This window comes from Bufo bufo, chromosome 1, assembly GCF_905171765.1.
Source record: "Bufo bufo chromosome 1, aBufBuf1.1, whole genome shotgun sequence".
NCBI lineage: Eukaryota > Metazoa > Chordata > Amphibia > Anura > Bufonidae > Bufo > Bufo bufo.
This window is the reverse complement of record NC_053389.1, coordinates 19,711,575-19,732,302: the sequence shown is the minus strand read 5'-3', so window position 1 is coordinate 19,732,302 and position 20,728 is coordinate 19,711,575. Positions and strand designations below refer to the sequence as shown.

The window sequence follows — 20,728 nt, the reverse complement described above, 5'->3', positions numbered from 1 at the left end:
CTCCTCCTCTACAGCATCTGCCTCTGACAATTTCTCATCAGGAAGCTCTTTACAGATATTGTGCCATGCGTCCGGACAGTCGCTGTGAGGGTGACCCATCTTGCCACATAGATTAGATCTGATATTCTGACAATTTGCACTTACATGGCCGACCTCACTGCAGGTTGCACTTAACCACAGTGCACACACTTGCGACATGACCGGCTCTGCCACACGTGAAACACTTCCTGGGCTGACCTGGGTAGAAGGAGATGCCTTTCTTTTTCCCAATGAAAAAGGAATTTGGTAGATGCCAAGTGATGTTGTTATGCTGGTGCAGCTTCACCAAAACTGTCCACCCTCTAGTCCAGATACCATCATTTCTGTTCTTGGTGAGATCAGATGTAAGGGTCAGCCCCTAGAATACTGTTTTTCACAGATATCTGCAAAATTGTGCTACATAGACTGTTAATCCGATTTTCCGGTAGTTACATCTTGTTCTTTAATAAAGCCAGTTTATCTTCAGTCTCCTTGTCTTCTGTACTGTACTTGAATCCTGCCTTGTGGTCTCTCCCTCCTCTGACTGCTACAAGTGGCGCTGTGAGCAGGGTACAGTCACAGAGATGGAGGCGGCTGAAGGCAATGTGCATAATGCTAATGTGAGCACCTTAGACAATGGTGGAACCCCTGCAAGGGCCCTCCCTAAGGGCATGTTGTTTAACTTACTACCCAAATTTGATGGCCAGAATATGTCACTGTTGGACTGGGTGATAAGGTTACGGAGCGCTGCGAGGATTTACAATGTCGGCCCAGAACTCCAGGTGGAAATCGCGTTGGCCGCCTTAGAGGGTGAGGACCGGAAGACTGTTTTCCTACAACCAGAAGTCACCCGTAGGACGTTGGAAGAGATTGTGACATTTCTAGAAGAAATATAAGGTGAGAGGACTAGTGCGGGGCACCTCCGGGCAGCGTTCTTTTACCGGATTCAGTGAGAAGAGGAAGGGGTCTCACAATATGCGATGGCGTTACAGGGAATATTGGCTGAGGTACAGAAGAAAGAGGCAGACGGAGTAACCGGCCTGGGGCCTGTAGACAGGATACTGCGGGGACGATTCATTCTGGGACTCTACAGCACTCCCCTGAGACAGGCCCTGCGGGAACGAGTCAGGGTGGACCCTGCCCTAACCTTTCGGCAAAAATTGGCAGAGGCTGTGGCACGGAGCAAAGAGGAAAGTTATGCGTCCGGAGTGATACGGACCCAGACCGTCACACCCCACGGGGTTACAAAGAGAGTAGAGGTCCTAGTCAGAGTAGTACAAGACTTACAGAGCTCCCTGAGTGCTATGCACAAAAAGTTGACGCACCTGGAAAAACGGATGGAGTCGTGCTATCTACCTGAGGTGGCCTGTCCGGCCCAACAACAAGCCTATCAGACGACCCTGCAGGTTCCTTCACCAGAACGTCCTCTTCTTGAGTTGACTCCCCAGCAAGTTCTAGGGGCACCTCCCGCATTCAGGCGAAGAGGGGGCCGTCGAAGGGCACAGTGTTGGCGGTGTGGAAATATAGGACATTTCGCCATAGAGTGTTGGAGTGAGCCGCCTGGACACCCAGAACTGCTGGATTATTGGGAGCGAGCCACACCGTACAAACCTACCTAGAGAGCATTTCAACGGCGGATCCGATTCTGTGGGACCCGGAAGAGAGTCCCAGCACACCAATCTGTGGTAACTCTGCAAGAGGAACGTCCCAGAGGTGAGTTGAGCGAGTGTTGGGAGGTACGGCCATACAAAGTGAGCAAGGGAGTGTATCCCAATGGTCCGGCTCACGAAGTGCAGGTTGAAAATGAGGAGTCTGCCTCACGGTCTCTACATAGGAATATGCTACGGCCATGCCGGTCTTAAGATTCCGCACCTATTCAGAAAACACCTCCTCTTCTTATCTCCGATGGAAACGAATGTGAAGGCTGGTGGACCGTTCCTGACACTGTGGAAGGTCCCCAGGCCGCAGGTGATGAGGCTCCTGCTACAGAACCACTACCGACTCGCAATGAGGAAGAACCCAGGTTAACAGCTCCCAGTGGAGAAAGTCATGTCGTAACGGATAGTCAAGACCTCCGGAGATCCAGTAGGTCTACAGCAAGGGTTCCACCAAACAGGTACGCTGCCGATCAGTTCCTTAGGTCTACCTGTATGCGTTGTGGACAAGGTGGGGCTGCGTTTAGAAGTTGTACTAATAATTCCTTTTGCATGGACTATATAGCGAGGCCGAGGACGGACACCTTTAAAGTGGGGGGGCATGTAAGGGTCAGCCCCTAGTATACTGTTTTCACAGATATCTGCGATATTGTGCTACATAGACTGTTAATCCGATTTTCCGGCAGTTATATCTTGTTCTTTAATAAAGCCGGTTTATCTTCAGTCTCCTTGTCTGCTGTACTGTACTTGATTCCTGCCTTGCGGTCTCTCCCTCCTCTTACCGCTACACAGACACCATGTCACAGTGCCTCCTGAGCCACACCACAATATCCTGGGAAGGGACGGCTTCATTGCCTAGGATATTGGAATAAAAATAAATTTACTCCAATCGTCAGTGTCTCTGAACCTGGGGAAATTTGCCTAGAATCTATCCAGATTAGACATGAGCTTGAAGCTGACGTCATAGCCTTGTCTATCTGGTAGATTAATGACTGCCAAGATGTCCGCTGGCACAAACCCCATCTGGCGACACAGGAGTTCCAGGGCCACAAGCCTCCGATCTGGGAGGACTTCTTTGGCGCCTCTATGTTTGAATCTCACTACATTTCTCCTTTTAAAGGCCTGACCTATATAGTGAGCGCCGGAGGAAAAAGATGGAGCGCCGAGGCTCCAGGCATTACTAGGGGGAACCTGGCGGGGTTCAGGGCCCTGACTTATTGGGGGGGTGTCTGCACTAGGGGGGCCACTCACACCTTCTGTGCCTGAGGGTAAAGGTGGAAAATCACCCTCATTACTCTGTGGAGATTCCTCCAGCCCGTCCACCTCTATGCCTTCCTCAGATATCTCCCATACAGACTTTACATTCCCCCCAGACACTGACCCCTCAGGTACATGTCCACCATCACCCCCAATCTCTGCCCCAGCAGTAGAGATCTTCTCTGCCACCCTATCACCTGGATGTACGGATACATGTCCATTGTCCTGTTGCTGCTGCTCTGTGCCTCATGGGACTTGTAATGCTGGTGTCTGAGGTCTATGCGTCTCCTCAGGGACAGCTGCAGATTCTTGTGGCCGCTGTTTCACACTGTCCTGTTTATGGATCTCTACTTTTTGAAAAGAAAACTTTGCGGCTTGTAGCACAGGTCTTGTCGCCCGCTGGGCCTCCTCAGAAGCAACAATGGAGTCTAGTTCAGCATTAAAAAGAAACAGTTTTAAAGTTCAAACTATGGCTGGTAAAACGCTCCTGGTTCCTATAAGACTCCGGCAAGTGGTCCTATTCTGTCCAGGACAGAGTCCATCTGCTTCACTAGTTTACCAAGTTCCAAACTGAGTGAGTGTAGCTTATGGTCGTATACGGCTGTACAGTCGTGGCCAAAAGTTTTGAGAATTACATAAATATTGGAAATTGGAAAAGTTGCTGCTTAAGTTTTTATAATAGCAATTTGCATATACTCCAGAATGTCATGAAGAGTGAGCAGATGAATTGCATAGTCCTTCTTTGCCATGAAAATTAACTTAATCCCCCCAAAAATTTTCCACTGCATTTCATTGCTGTCATTAAAGGACCTGCTGAGATCATTTCAGTAATCGTCTTGTTAACTCAGGTGAAAATGTTGACGAGCACAAGGCTGGAGATCATTATGTCAGGCTGATTGGGTTAAAATGGCAGAGTTGACATGTTAAAAGGAGGGTGATGCTTGAAATCATTGTTCTTCCATTGTTAACCATGGTGACCTGCAAAGAAACGCGTGCAGCCATCATTGCGTTGCATAAAAATGGCTTCACAGGCAAGGATATTGTGGCTACTAAGATTGCACCTCAATCAACAATTTATAGGATCATCAAGAACTTCAAGGAAAGAGGTTCAATTCTTGTTAAGAAGGCTTCAGGGCGTACAAGAAAGTCTAGCATGCGCCAGGATCGTCTCCTAAAGAGGATTCAGCTGTGGGATTGGAGTGCCACCAGTGCAGAGCTTGCTCAGGAATGGCAGCAGGCAGGTGTGAGCGCATCTGCATGCACAGTGAGGCGAAGACTTTTGGAAGATGGCCTGGTGTCAAGAAGGGCAGCAAAGAAGCCACTTCTCTCCAAAAAAAACATCAGGGACAGATTGATCTTCTGCAGAAAGTATGGTGAATGGACTGCTGAGGACTGGGGCAAAGTCATATTCTCCGATGAAGCCTCTTTCCGATTGTTTGGGGCATCTGGAAAAAGGCTTGTCCAGAGAAGAAAAGGTGAGCGCTACCATCAGTCCTGTGTCATGCCAACAGTAAAGCATCCTGAGACCATTCATGTGTGGGGTTGCTTCTCATCCAAGGGAGTGGGCTCACTCACAATTTTGCCCAAAAACACAGCCATTAATAAAGAATGGCACCAAAACACCCTCCAACAGCAACTTCTTCCAACAATCCAACAACAGTTTGGTGAAGAACAATGCATTTTCCAGCACGATGGAGCACCGTGCCATAAGGCAAAAGTGATAACTAAGTGGCTCGGGGACCAAAACATTGACATTTTGGGTCTATGGCCTGGAAACTCCCCAGATCTTAATCCCATTGAGAACTTGTGGTCAATCCTCAAGAGGCGGGTGAACAAACAAAAACCCACTAATTCTGACAAACTCCAAGAAGTGATTATGAAAGAATGGGTTGCTATCAGTCAGGAATTGGCCCAGAAGTTGATTGGGAGCATGCCCAGTCGATTTGCAGAGGTCCTGAAAAAGAAGGGCCAACACTGCAAATACTGACTCTTTGCATAAATGTCATGTAATTGTCGATAAAAGCCTTTGAAACGTATGAAGTGCGTGTAATTATATTTCACTACATCACAGAAACAACTGAAACAAAGATCTAAAAGCAGTTTACCAGCAAACGTTGTGAAAACTAATATTTGTGTCATTCTCAAAACTTTTGGCCACGACTGTACAGTTTGGGTTCACAGTCTTCAGCTTTTACATACAATCAATCTCCATTTGCAGCTTCTGTTTGTGTCCCTTCAGCTCCTCCATGTTCCTCACCAGGGCAGGGATCTCCTCTGCTAGCTGCAGCTCAGGTGCATAGACCTCTCTTGTTTGGTGTCCAGTCTTGGGCAGCTTCTCAGGCTGTTTGAACTCAGCAGACCTGGAGACTCTATGAGATTTCTCTGCAGATCTCTCTTGTGCCACATCCATAGATCTTTCAGCATTTTTGCTGCTGTCACCTCCAGACTGAGACCTGGTACGGCCTAAGCGTGCCATGGTCACCACCGCACACTGCTGCAGGTTCTGCTGTAATGTCAGCCTCTCCAGAGATGACCTCCGCTGCCTGTGTGCTGGAGGGGTGAGCTGCACACCTGGTGCATGTGCTGAGCCCTGTCATACCTCCTGTGCACCCTGCAGGTTGGGATTTCCACTTTTCATGTTCCCAACAGTAGATCACTTTTGGGAGTCATATTCTTGTACATAGGAGCAGTATTATAGTAGTTATATTCTTGTACATAGGAGCAGTATTATAGTAGTTATATTCTTGTAGATAGGAGCAGTATTATAGTAGTTATATTCTTGTACATAGGAGCAGTATTATAGTAGTTATATTCTTGTACATAGGAGCAGTATTATAGTAGTTATATTCCTGTACATAGGAGCAGTATTATAGTAGTTATATTCTTATACATAGGAGCAGTATTATAGTAGTTATATTCTTGTACATAGGAGCAGTATTATAGTAGTTATATTCTTGTACATAGAAACAGTATTATAGTAGTTATATTCCTGTACATAGGAGGCAGTATTATAGTAGTTATATTCTTGTACATAGGAGCAGTATTATAGTAGTTATAGTCTTGTACATAGGAGCAGTATTATAGTAGTTATATTCTTGTACATAGGAGCAGTATTATAGTAGTTATATTCTTGTACATAGGAGCAGTATTATAGTAGTTATATTCCTGTACATAGGAGCAGTATTATAGTAGTTATATTCTTATACATAGGAGGCAGTATTATAGTAGTTATATTCTTGTACATAGGAGGCAGTATTATAGTAGTTATATTCTTGTACATAGGAGCAGTATTATAGTAGTTATATTCTTGTACATAGGAGCAGTATTATAGTAGTTATATTCTTGTACATAGGAGCAGTATTATAGTAGTTATATTCTTGTACATAGGAGCAGTATTATAGTAGTTATATTCTTGTACATAGGAGCAGTATTATAGTAGTTATATTCTTGTACATAGGAGGCAGTATTATAGTAGTTATATTCATGTACATAGGAGCAGTATTATAGTAGTTATATTCTTGTACATAGGAGCAGTATTATAGTAGTTATATTCTTGTACATAGGAGCAGTATTATAGTAGTTATATTCTTGTACATAGGAGACAGTATTATAGTAGTTATATTCTTATACATAGGAGACAGTATTATAGTAGTTATATTCTTGTACATAGGAGCAGTATTATAGTAGTTATATTCTTGTACATAGGAGGCAGTATTATAGTAGTTATATTCTTAATCAAATTTCTTTTTATTGAAGAAAACGCAAATAGTCATGTGACAAATCAATCACTTAAATACCAAGCGCAGCTGGACAAATGCTTATTCACTAAGCGCATCAATTCAAGTGCAGTGGCGACATGACTCAATAACACATTAACATGTGCATAAAAGTAATTAATACGGAAAAGTAAAGACAAGACATGGGAAGAGGGGAGGGGGAAAAGGAGGTAAGGGGGGGTAATAGATGTCTATCATATGCTTCGTGTGAATCTAGAAGTTACGATAAAGCTTCCAAGGGGACCATGTTTTGATAAACTTTGCTCTAGAGTGAGTCTCCCAGTGTGCAAGCTCTTCAAACCGGTAAAGCTGATCCACCTTCTCGGTCCACATCAAGAGGGATGGAGGAGAATCATTTCTCCATAACAATGGAATCAATAGGCGAGCTGCTGTTATAAGCATAGTCGGTAGATTTGACCTTGAGGGGGTCAGCGTGTCATTAGGACACCATAACATTAGGAGTTTTGCGTCTAATCTAACCTGGGTATTACAGATCTTATTTATAATAGTTTCGATCTCTATCCAGAAAGGCCGGATCTTTTCACAGCTCCACCATATATGAGAAAGAGAACCAACATCTCCCCCGCACCTCCAGCAACGGTCGGGGATATCAGAATTGATCTTATGAAGATATTCTGGTGTTTTATACCATCTTGTGAGCAATTTGTAGGAGTTAGCTTGTATTCTTGTACATAGGAGCAGTATTATAGCAGTTATATTCTTGTACAAAGTGAGGCAGTATTATAGTAGTTATATTCTTGTACATAGGAGCAGTATTATAGTAGTTATATTCTTGTACATAGGAGGCAGTATTATAGTAGTTATATTCTTGTACATAGGAGCAGTATTATAGTAGTTATATTCTTGTACATAGGAGCAGTATTATAGTAGTTATATTCTTGTACATAGGAGGCAGTATTATAGTAGTTATATTCTTGTACATAGGAACAGTATTATAGTAGTTATATTCCTGTACATAGGAGCAGTATTATAGTAGTTATATTCTTGTACATAGGGGGCAGTATTATAGTAGTTATATTCTTGTACAAAGTGAGGCAGTATTATAGTAGTTATATTCTTGTACATAGGAGGCAGTATTATAGTAGTTATATTCTTGTACATAGGAGCAGTATTATAGCAGTTATATTCTTGTACAAAGTGAGGCAGTATTATAGTAGTATTATTCTTGTACATAGGAGCAGTATTATAGTAGTTATATTCTTGTACATAGGAGCAGTATTATAGTAGTTATATTCTTGTACATAGGAGCAGTATTATAGTAGTTATATTCTTGTACATAGGAGCAGTATTATAGTAGTTATATTCTTGTACATAGGGGCAGTATTATAGTAGTTATATTCTTGTACATAGGAGCAGTATTATAGTAGTTATATTCTTGTACATAGGAGCAGTATTATAGTAGTTATATTCTTGTACATAGGGGCAGTATTATAGCAGTTATATTCTTGTACAAAGTGAGGCAGTATTATAGTAGTTATATTCTTGTACATAGGAGCAGTATTATAGTAGTTATATTCTTGTACATAGGAGCAGTATTATAGTAGTTATATTCTTGTACATAGGAGCAGTATTATAGCAGTTATATTCTTGTACAAAGTGAGGCTATAGTATAGTAGTAAAATTCTTGCACATAGGGGGCAGTATTATAGTAGTTTGTTATCTGCATTATGGATGCAAAGCTTCTAACTCATAGCTAAACCTAAACTTAGTTGTGATTTAGCAGATTTTTTCACTGATTGGAACAAAATGAAGACATTTTATTAGTTTACTTTAGTGCCGCATACACCTTTACTTGACAGGTTCTCTCTGGCATTTCCAAGCACCAGAATTGTTGCATGTACTTTATGAAATGCTTTCACTGTGTTACTCTGGAATATTTTATACTCTATTGGTGTTCGTATAAAAAAAATGTGCTTGTTTTGCAAGAAATAAAAGCTTCCTTGTGAAATCATGGGAACCAGCACTAGTGTCATTGGTTATGTTCTACCTTTACTTGTTATTTGCTGTTTCTTTGCCAAAGGCACAGACAATAGTCCTTGTAGTTTCTCAGCAATCCCGTGTGTGTGTGTTTATATGTATATATGTACATTTTTTTTTATTTCTATGGGGTGGCAGCTGTGTCAATAAGTCCTGTTAATGGAAAGGCCTGTAATATGATAGAATGGGAGAGGATATCAGTAGTCAGACTGGGCGACCCAATAAAGATGCACAGTCTTATCATATAGGATGTTGACTCTGACCACATCATGTAATCCGACTGCAAGCAGAATAATTAAAATGGAAATTCAACAGATAAAAAGTGTATTATGGGTAAATTAATGTCCAAACTATTAGGATGTAATTCAGAGGACCATATTGACAGGTTCAAAGGTGGTTTACAACTGTAATTACCATCAGAAATATAAATGATACTGTATATAGTGCACAGGTACATGTGCTATGCAGTAATATCACAAATAGCGCTCAAATATTACAGGGTGGCCCACTAAAAAGTCACCTGCCTCCAGCCATAGTATGACCAGACGAACGAGCAAGTTGGTTGTGTTTTGTTTTTAATTACCCACAAGTCACAGAAGATGCTGAAAGTTGTCCCCGCTCAGGTCACATCAGATTCTGTTGGCTGATGCTGCCTTCAGCTCTTCAGCAGTGATGCTATGGATGGTGTCTGTGATGTTCTCCTTGAGTTCCTCTTAGCGGACACTTTCTGGTTTAAATTTCCCCACAGATAAAAAATCTTATGTCGACAATATTTTCTGACTTGTGGGTAATAAAAAAAACACAATCCACTTGCTCGTTCATCTTGTCATCCTATCGCTGGAGGCGGCTACTTTTTCATGGGCCACCCTGTATTTCCTTACAGTAATTCCACCGTATAGTCCCAAAATAATGTACACAGTATCTAAACAATATAATAATAATAATAATAATAATTACCAGAAGCAATGGCTTAATCTTAATGGGCTCTTACCAACTGAAGTCCATCCTATCCATAAAATCACCAGACCAGCGCCTTACTTGTAGATCTAGTCCTCTAACCCCTGGACCAAGAGCTAAATGACTAGTAAAATATTTGTGGACCAGTTATACCTTGAAACGCCACTGGTGCACCACTGAATATGAATAATCAGGGCATACATACATAGTACAGCACGGTGGTGATCCCTAGTGCAGACCCAGAGGCAATTGGCAAAGGTCAGTTGCCCCTCCAATAATAAAACCCTACTTCTGGCATGGCATAACTGTTATGCAGTGGCACTGGAACCCATGTGTTAACCAACAGATTTGACTTGGGGATAATCCTGGCAGTCCAATGATATTCACCCTTAAACCCTGTACAGGGATCTGGACTTCCCTGCTGGAGAAACACCAGGTTGCTACCTCCTGGAGGCGTCTCTGTGTAGTTGACAGCTGATCAATGGAGGTCAAAGACAGCAGTGCAAGCCATTGAAGGGTCAGGCAAAACAATAGTCAAGGACAGGCCGAAATAAGGGCTGGCAGAGTAGAAGCAATATGGTAAACAGTCCAAGGTCCAGGCAAGCAGCAAAGAATCAATACAGAGGTCAGGCAAAGGTCAGGCAGCGGAGAGTCAGAATACAGTAAACAGGCAGAGGTCATTACATAGGCAGACAATAGAATACAGCAGACCTTTTCAGGAACTTTACAAGCTAATAGATGAATTACTCGGGCACTCTTCCGTTGGGGAAGGTGCCTTAAGTACCCTCAGGTACCCAGCCATTGGCTCGTGTGAATTAGGGTGTGTGTTGACCATTAAAGAGCCACTGGGTGAATGCATATGCAAACTACAGGCTGAAAAGGAGAGGCTGAGCTGCAAAATAGGCTGCAGCCAGCCTGGAGGGACAGAGCTACCGCAGCATCTGAACCCACTGGGAAGAGGAGGAGAGCTGGAGGCAGAGGACTGGGACAGGTGAGAAAAGCGGTGGCAGCCACGAGCTGCCACTGTGACAATAACACGGATGAGAGTACATCATGTCAGCTTAAATGCTGAACTTAAAGGAGTTGTTCACATTTGGGGGGGATTAATCAATCCCCCACACCCCCCTCCTGGGCAGACCTGTGAAGAGAAGCATACATACCTTTATTCTCGACACTGGCTCCCGTGTCCTGCACTTTCTGGCCTCCGCTGCTCCTGACGGGTCCCTGGTGTAAACTCCTGGTTTGCTGCCGCTGAAGCCAATAGCTGGCCACAGCGGTGACCTGCTCCCCTTGCGTCATGGTCAATGGTCACGTGACACAATTTGAGCAGGTCACCCCCTCCACCAAAATGTGCACAACCCACTTAAGTGTCTGCCAGCGACCAGCACCAATGTTAATCAGAGATTTTCATAATTCAGAATATTCCCTTTATTACAAAACATCCTTTTTGTATATGTCCAGTGCAGAGGACGTGAGAACGTCAGCACTATTGGCCATCATAGGAATCTCCAGGTGTCTGTAAACCCATGCAAATACTATCCACTGACCAGGCCGACACCACAAATCAGCCAACAGAAATTTGGGCTGGAGCTCCAAAGAAGTGAATGCATGAGAATCCGTACGAAATCTGACAAATCCCCGGTATTTGCATTGCTCATAACACGGGAAATGGTCTTGCCGGGCAGGCAGCTGACCAGTTCTACACCACTGTTTACACAGGATCACAAATACTTTCTGTGTTTGCACAAAATATACTCACTATTATGGATACGGATAAATGTTTACCCGGGTAAAACGTCACTAAATCACTTCTACTGACTATCAGAGCCGAGGAGAAAGAAAAATCGCGCGAGGACCGAGGAAACAACATCATCAGTCAAAACAACCTTCAAAAATATCAAAATACGATATAGTGGGAAAAATGATACATTTGAGTAAAAAGACCAAAAAATGTGTAGTCTGTGTAAAGTAGAACATAGAAGCCTCCAGTGAGCCCCAGTTCTGACACTGGGCGGAGAAGATGGGTAGCTGGGTGATACATCGTGAAAAGTAGGCAATCTGTTATTAATGGTGCATTCCTATGTAGCAACGTAGGGGTAAACCTGCAATACCAGGCGGCCATCATTTAAAGGGGTATTCCCGACTCTGACTTTTCTGTGGATATTCCATAAATTTCAGATCGATGCAGAATTTACATGGAGAACAGAGCTTCCTTTGCCCACTGCAGTTTATGGAGAGGTTTTAGAAATTTTGATTCGGTAAATACAGTGTAAAATTAAACATAAAAAAATGTAAAATACAGTGTAAAATTAAACATAAAAAAATGTAAAATACAGTGTAAAATTGACATAATTTTTTTTTTTTAATCAAACTTACCGCCTCCATTTTGCTTGGAAATCTGGTGCGAAATCTCACGCACAGGATTTCGGCTGATGGCAGCGCCCGGCCCATTGCGAGCAAATATAGGAGGTAAGTATGATTTTTTATATTTTTTTTACACTATTTTAGGTTAAATCGATTCGCTACCACCAAGCTCGAGGAAATTCGGCTTTGCGCCGAATTGTATTTATCCAGAAATCCGGATCGAATTCCACTTCGGTGGATTTGATTCGCTCGTCTCACTCCACATGCCTGGCTCTCTCCATTTACTTCTGTAGGAGAACGGGACCCATGGTGGGACTTGCATCTATGCCATACCTGCAGTCCTATGTAACACCACAGATAACACAGTGATAACTTTCTGAGTATAGATAATGTAGTAGATGTCACCTGCAGTCCTATGTAACACCACAGATAAGGCTACTTTCACACTTGCGTTTTGTCTTTCCGTTTGTGAGATCCGTTCAGGGCTCTCACAAGCGGACCAAAAAGGATCAGTTTTGCCCTAATGCATTCTGAATGGAAAAGGATCCGCTCAGAAAGCATCAGTTTGCCTCCGTTCCATCTCCATTCCGCTTTGGAGGCTGCCTGCAGCGTTTTGGTGTCCGTCTGACTAAACTGAGCCAAAACTGATCCGTTCTGACACACAATGTAAGTCAATGGGGATGGATCCGTTTTCTTTAACACAATAGAAAACAGATCCGTCCTCTATTGACTTTTAATGGTGTTCAAGACGGATCCGTCTTGGCTATGTTAAGATAATACAAACGGATCTGTTTTGAACGGATACAGACGTTTGTATTATCTGAACGGATCTGTCTTTGCAGATCCATGACGGATCCACACCAAACGCGAGTGTGAAAGTAGCCTAACACGGTAATATTTCTCTGTACTGTGACATAGCAAGGGGTTTTATTTGAGAAGGCAGGTATTTTCCTCCTAACATGGGCGGCTGGGCTGATTTCTAGCCAGGTGAGATCAAATACCGGACCGGAGTTTAAGTGCCGGGCCGGGTTTTGGCAGCACCTGGCTGTCCTTTAAATAGGCAGCTGGGCTCAGAATCTCTGTTTTGGGATCTGAAGCATGGTGGAGGATGCGGGCAAACGCAGTGAGGCTGGCGTAAACCGCTAAATATTTTGGTTTTCGGGTACGGCTGGATGTCCTGGATTAAACCAGCTAAATTCAAACCTGAGTCACGTGACAAAATGGAGGCTTCAATGAAAGCTCTCATGGAGGCTAACCAACACCAGCAAGAAACAAACCGGCTGCTGTTACAAACACGTGATGGCTTTACAGACGGCAGGAGCGTCCCAGAGTGTCCATGATGTACGGAAATCGGTCCGTGCGGCGATCCCCAAGATGACACTATCATATGACGTTGAAACCTACCTGTCGCTGTACGAGAAGGTGGCCACAAGTGAAAATCTACCCCAAGATCAGTGGGCTGAGGTCGTCGCTCCGTTCCTGACATCCGATTCCCAGCGGGTGTATTTCGACTTGCCGGACAATCAAGCGGCCGACTACCAGAAAGTCAAGGGTGAGATTCTGGCAAGACTGGGGGTGAATGTGTTGGTCCGGGCCCAGCGGGTGCATCAGTGGGGGTTTAAGTCGGCTGAGCCCCCCCAGTATTATAAATTACTTACCAGTAACCTCTTGCAAAAGTGGCTACAGCCTGACGTGCTTAGCCCCACTGCTATGCTGGACCATCTGTTGGCCGATATGTTCTGGAGGGCTTTGCCACCCCCTCTCCAGCAATGGATCGGCCAGGTATCTCCAGGTAATGCTCTCGAGATGGTCTACCTGGTGGAGCGCTATGAGGCTACCCGGAATCTACAGGGGGTTCTTTTGGGAGGAGAGTAGTCTAATCCCGTAACTCTCCACCCCAGACCCGGCGGTTTTATTGCCCACCAAACCCACCCGGAATGTACCCCCTGTGGACCCAGCTCCGATAGTCTGCTGGCGGTGTCGGGAGCCTGGCCATGTACGAGCTGTCTGTCCACATCAGGTGAAACCCATGGACCCGAACTATGGCTTCCGTCAGTCGTTATATGCTAATAGGCTGTGTGCAGCAGGTGCCCCGGAGACTCTAAATCACTTGTGCCAGGTGGAGGTGGGAGACACTCCAGCGGAGGCTCTGTTGGACTCAGGGAGTCTGGTGACCCTGGTAAGGGCTCCCCTGGTACGGTCCACTGAGTATACTGGCTGGAAAGTCGGCGTCATGTGTATTCATGGAGACTTAAAAGACTACCCCACGGCTATGGTGTCTCTATCCACGGTTGCCGGCAAGTAGACCCACGAGGTGGCTGTCACCACCAATCTACACTACGAACTTATAATAGGGAGAGACTTCCCGGGCTTCCCGGCACTGTGGCCAGCTACGAGAGTGACTGATACCCATGAGACAGGTGTAACCCTAGCAGAGAGGCCCGACTGAGGGGGGAGACCAGGACCCTGGGAACCTGAGTCCAAAGGGCCAGCGGTAGGGGTGACTGCCACTTCGGTGGAACAGGGGGAGACAACCCCGCAAAGTGTGCGATAGGGTTAGAGGAGACCAAATACCTAGGGTATGTCATTAGGCGCTGAGTGATCAAACCCCAAGTGAACAAATAGAGGCGATAAGGAATTGGCCTCGACCTGTCATCTCTAGGCAAGTAAAGTCATTCCTGGGAATGGTGGGCTATTATATATGGTTCGTTCCCCATTTTGCCACTTTAGCAGCTCCATTGACAGGGCTCTTGAGGGGACGGAAGTCCATGATGGTCCGCTGGAATGACCAGGCGGAAGAGACTTTCTCCGCTTTGAAGTCGGCCCTGTGTGGGTCCCCGGTTTTGGTGATGCCCGACGTTAAAAGGGAGTTTATAGTACAAACCGATGCCTCCGAAGTAAGCCTCGGTGCTGTACTGTCTCAGGAAGTCAATGGGGAGGAGCATCCCGTTGTCTTCCTTAGCCATAAGCTCATTCCAGCCGAGACCAGGTACAGTATAGTGGAGAGAGAGTGCCTGGCCTTCAAGTGGGCACTCGAGTCTCTCAGCTATTATCTGTTGGGGAGAAAGTTCCGTCTGGTGCCGACCACTCCGCTCTCAAGTGGATGATCCAGGCCAAAGAGAGGAATGCTCGGGTCACCAGATGGTTGTTGTCCTTGCAGAACTTTAAGTTTACAGTAGAACATAGGACAGGCCGGTTACAGGGAAACGCAGATGCCCTGTCCCGGGTACACTGTCTGGCGTGTGTTGAGAGCCGCATGAGGGCGGCACGCTGGGAAACAGGCCCCCTAAAGCCTGCTGTGGACTGCCGGGGATAAAACGGCAAGAAAGGTGACGTGTCTGTTCTATGGACTTTTCATTGTGTGAATTAACACCAAGACTGTAATGAGTCGATTTTCTTTTGCCTTTTGTGTGAATAAACACTGACATTTTGATTTGCAAACTTGTTTTTCCTCTGTACTGCGTCCGCTTACCCTGCCTACCAGAGCAAATCCTCACAGTACAGATAATGTAGTAGATGTCACCTGCAGTCCTATGTAACACCACAGATAACACAGTGATAACTCTGAGTACATCTGCTTCCTTCCGCCTAGACATCTGGATCACTGCTGTCCCCTATGTCTGTACCAGTTCCTGAAGTCTGTATGTCTGGTTCTTGTCGTCTGTCTGGGTTCCTGATCATTCTGTCTGCTGCCTGTTTTCTCTCTTGCCTGTATCTGTGTTTGCCTTGTATTCACCTGTATTCTGCCTGATTCTGATTAAGTACCTTGCCTGTACCTCTGATGCTTTGCACTAGATGACCTCAGTGGGTAATCTGCCAACTACACCAGGACTATTTCAAGAGATAACAGCCTGGTGGTTCCGCTGCAGTGAAGTCCATGTCCCTTTATAGGAGTTAAAGGGAAAATACCAGGGTACTGCCAAGATAATGCCCTCGGGTCTAGCCCAATGCCAAACCGGTTATTTGTCACAGTGTCCATACACAACAATTGTCCGTACACCTGTCCGTAACACTAAATACACTTTACCCACAAATATGCCTAAGTGTATGAATGCTTTGTTGTTAGATATTTCAAAAACAATGAGATCCGTCAACAGGAGTCTAATATACATCGATTTGAGACAGACTTAAAAGCTATTTCGAAGGCACGTTTGATTCTGTTGACCGATTTTACGACAAGATCGTTGTCAATTTTTGGATCATGCATCTTGATGCTTGTCATCCGAGGTGATGGCTTGATGTGGCATTTCCCCCAAAAAGCAGCACCATGGCACTAACTGTGGAGGCAGCCAAGCTCCTCATCTATAAGCCTTTGCTCCTGATGGGCTTTAGAAGATAACGCAGCCTGTCCACTTTGTCCTAATTCCATTTCCATGATCTTTTTGCATATTAAACAACTTGGAAACATGTTTATGAGTCATTTGTATCCTTGGCATATCTTATCCCCTTAAAGAGGAACTGAGCCATGGAAATGGTCTAATTATCAACAGGCATTTAATTGAAAATACTTATTACTGTGCTCATTAGAGACAAGGCAGCAGCGGACCCGCCGAGCGAGGAACAGTTCAATTAATGTCTATATCATTATATCACTCAATAATGACTCATCTAATAAAACCTCATGAGGATATGTTCATATCTGGCTCATAAATCCTAACTGATTAACAGAATTAAAAAAAAATTGAGCCATGTAAGACAAAGGTGGTATGACCATCACAAGAACTCAGGATTTAATGGTCCTGGGGGCTACTAAAGTTTTGAATGAACATCAAGAGATTTCAATGGGCAACCTAAAAACCTTACATTTGTACTGGTGCCTCCTAAATGTCAATTGCTGCTCTGTGAGGGTAACAGGTCTTGTTCTTCTACTTCAACCTAGGTCATCTACAGTTGGGTGTGATATTTTTTATTTTTTTGTGTCATCTCAGATTGGCTTGAGTTTTCATATTTCTGCACATGAGTTAATTTTCATATTCTTTCCCATGGAGCATTGCCTACTGTATGTAAATCTCCATACTTCAGCTGGGTCCCTCCAATTAGACAGTACCACCCACCGTTTCAAAGGCTACTAGCCAACCAGTAATCTGCTTTGTACTAACCATGGGCAAGAACTCTGAAACAGCTGTCTACAGATTGGTACCTCTTCCATCTTTGCTTCAGCTGATGTAATAATATGCATAAATCTCAAGGGATGGAAGCTACAGGCCAGGGGCATAACTACCATAGCGGCAGCCCATGCAACTGCTATGGGGCCCAGTCTTAGTTGGGATTATCTTCTCTTCTACTGGAGGTAAAGACTTAGTCAGGACTCTACCCTCTAAAGGAACAACTTTTAGCAAATGAGGCAGTAGAAAAATAGCCCAAGGGTCATTGAAAAGAGTTTAAGCAGAAACCCTTCTGTCCTGTGTGGGGGGGCCTGGTTTGATCCTTGCTATGGGGCCCTTACTTCTCTATGTACGCCACTGCTACGGGCACATTGGTTTTCTTGGATCTATGACCAGTTCAAGGGTTTAGTGAAAGGTGATCAAAATGCCATTGAGTGGGCATTGTTGTACATGCTAATCTAGTACAAAATGTCATATTGCTGCTCACCATTAGGCTAGGGCGGCACGTTGACTTCAGCCATGGCACATATCACACACACATGATCATGATGTGATATTCACATGAAATCCAGGAGGATAAGATTTTGTGGGACTCCACGGTTGTGAAAATGTGGTTAAAAATAGAAGAATCAATCAAAATGGCTTAGGGTATGTTCACACCTCCATTTAATTGATTTGGCAGGCTATTCTGGCAGAGAACAACCTGCCAAAGTTCACCAAATCTGGCCCAGTTGGATCTGGCCGCTTTCCAGCATAAGTGCAGGCTTTTGAAAGACAGCATTTTGCCAGAAAGAGGCCAGATCCCAGTATAGTCAATGGGGTCCAGTGATGAACGCCAGTACCCAGCTGGGCCGGATCTGGTGAATTTCAGTAGGCTGCCAGATCAGTTAGACAGAGGTGTGAACCTACCCTTACTCCACATGGATGAAACCCTGTTTTAAAGTAAAAATAACCACACAATGAAGGTTCTCAAAAGGTCTCTAAATCAAGCAACTCCCTGCACTCTGACTGTTGTGAAACTACAACTCTCAGTAAGCACGCTTGCCCTGCTGTTCCTGAGACTCCCGAAGAAGTAAACGGTGCATGATTGGACATGTAGTCAACAACAGTTGGGGGGTTACTTGATTTAGGGAAACCTTAGTAGTGATAGGGTAAGGTGGGCTTCATTAAGTCATTCCCTGATAATGCATCCGATACTTCTGTCTTTGAGTAGGTCATGGCTTCTCCCATCTTGACTCTTCCATTTCTATCATGATTTTACTTCTTTCTTTTTTTTAGGCACCAACTAGAACAGCACACTGAAATAGTTCTGGCCGTCTACATTTTGACTTTCATGTTGGGCCTGCCTTCCAACCTGTTGGCTTTCTACGCTTTTCTAATCAAGGTTCGTAAGAAGCCAACTCCAGTGGACATTCTTCTCCTTAACCTGACCATCTCAGACCTCGTCTTGCTACTCTTCCTTCCTTTAAAGATGCGGGAAGCTGCCTCTGGAATGATTTGGGACATGCCATTGTTTCTTTGCCCCCTTACAGGTTTTTTCTATTACAGCAGCATCTATATCAGCACTTTGTTCCTCACAGCTGTCAGCGTTGAGCGATATCTTGGAGTGGCCTTTCCAATTAAATACAAGCTTCACCGAAAACCTTCCTATGCAACATTTGCAAGTATCATCTTCTGGTTTTTAGCCTGTGCTCACTGCAGCATTGTTTATGTGGTCCAGTACTCTATACCCAACAATGGCACATCTAGCAACCAAACCAAATGCTATGAGACATTCTCTCAAGATCAACTGAAGGTTCTGTTACCAGTACGATTGGAGTTAGGAGTGGTCCTCTTCTTCATCCCATCCATGATAACTCTTTTCTGTTATATAAACTTTGTACGGATTCTGCTATCCTTACCCAATATCCAAAAGCAGAGGAAGCAACGAGCTATTGGCTTGTGCCTGGCTACACTTGCCAACTTTTGCATCTGTTTTGCTCCATACAATATATCTCATATTGTTGGGTTCATCAAAAATGAGAGTCCACCATGGAGGGTGCAAGCTCTTCTTCTCAGCACATTCAATGCCGCGTTGGATCCAGTTGTTTTCTATTTCACTTCAACGGCTGTCAAGAACACCTTTTTTGACTTTTTAGCTATCTTCTTTGTAAAATTAAGGAACGTTTGGCCATGTAAGAAGCTCTGTCCACTCCAGTCTGATCATCCATTTAGAAACAGTAATATAGAAAGGTCCTCCACTTAAGACAAAGGACAGCATAAAAACGTATCGTATTGTAGCACTGCCTGAGCAACAGGTTCCGGAGTGGTGGATTGTCTTTCAATCGGAAACCTTGTTCAGCCGAATATGCTGAATGAGATGTTAGGAGAGACACCTGCACCATAGGGAATGAAGACCTTGAAAGGGATAAGACACGGATACTATAGAGCTCCCTAGAAATCATGATGTTCCTTTTAGTCTTCGAGAACTTACATCTTGAGTGATGCACTGTAGACATATACTGTATATATAATGGCACTGAAAATCTGGTCAATGCAGCAACATTGTCTCACTGATATGTTTTTATACTCTGTATGTACATTTTTAAGTTTTATTCCATCGTCCTTTCATCACAGTGGGCTGTAGGTAAAGGAGCTTGCCAAATTTTTTAAGTTATCCTCTAGCTGAGACTCCCACCAATCACAAAAATGGGGGTAATATTCCGCCAAATGAATAGAGGCAGGTCGCAAATGACCATTACTGCTGCGTTTGTTCTCTAATAAATGGAGGAGAATGAACAGAACGGCAGTGGTCATGAATGACCTGCCTCTTAATGACCCTACTCTCACAATCGGTGGTGATCCCAGAGGTTCAACCCCCTCAGATCACATTGTTTTCCCCATCCACTTGTAATCATGTCACATGATTAAAAAAAAATAGCCAACAAAGCTCTCTCGGCTACTTTTGGAAGATCCATGGAGGTAAATGGAGACCCACCCTCTGTTGGCTGCTATGGCAATTCCAAAAATAGACTAGCACTGGCTCAGCTATTTCCAGCAGTCCCACAGCGGTGAATGGAGAGGTGGCCGGGCATGTGCTGTCCATTCACCGCCATTGGTCATGAGCGCTCTTGCTCGGCTATTTTTTGGAAATCCCATAGTGGTGAATGTGCGGTGTGCTCTCCTTTACTTCTGTGGCTCCATTCTGTAGATAGAAATGGGTCCCTGAGGTTGGACCCACACCTATCTGACACTAATGTCATATCCTATCGATATACCATCAATGTCTGAGATGGTCAAACCCCTTTAAGCCCTGGACAAGTCATATCCCAAACCCAGCCGGAAGCGCTTACTTTCAGGTGGTGTTTACACAGTCACTGCCCATTTTTTGGACCAGGACAAGCCAAATTTGCTGTAATTTTCTGTGAAAATTAATGACAATTCCAGAAAATTCTGGCATATTCATCCCCTTGCATAGTAACTCAATATTTGATCTCCTTTCTATTGTCCCTCTTACTGCCAAAATATCTCCTGGTGGGATAGATTAGAAACATCACTAAACGTGTATAAAGGTTACAGTTGTGCCCAGTCCCTAATGCCTAAATTACCTGTTGGGAGG

At 44.3% G+C, this 20,728-nt stretch overlaps 1 protein-coding gene across 1 annotated transcript in view; it reads left to right on the top strand.

The window, feature by feature from the left end:
* The window catches only part of LOC120995045 (free fatty acid receptor 2-like), a 50,895-nt gene extending 31,520 nt beyond the window's left edge, over nt 1–19,375 (top strand). The window contains exon 2 of the mRNA XM_040424406.1: nt 18,409–19,375. Within this exon, the coding sequence (XP_040280340.1) occupies nt 18,409–19,375 (967 nt within the window). The remainder of the gene's footprint in view (nt 1–18,408) is intronic.
* The last annotated feature ends 1,353 nt before the right edge of the window (nt 19,376–20,728 follow it).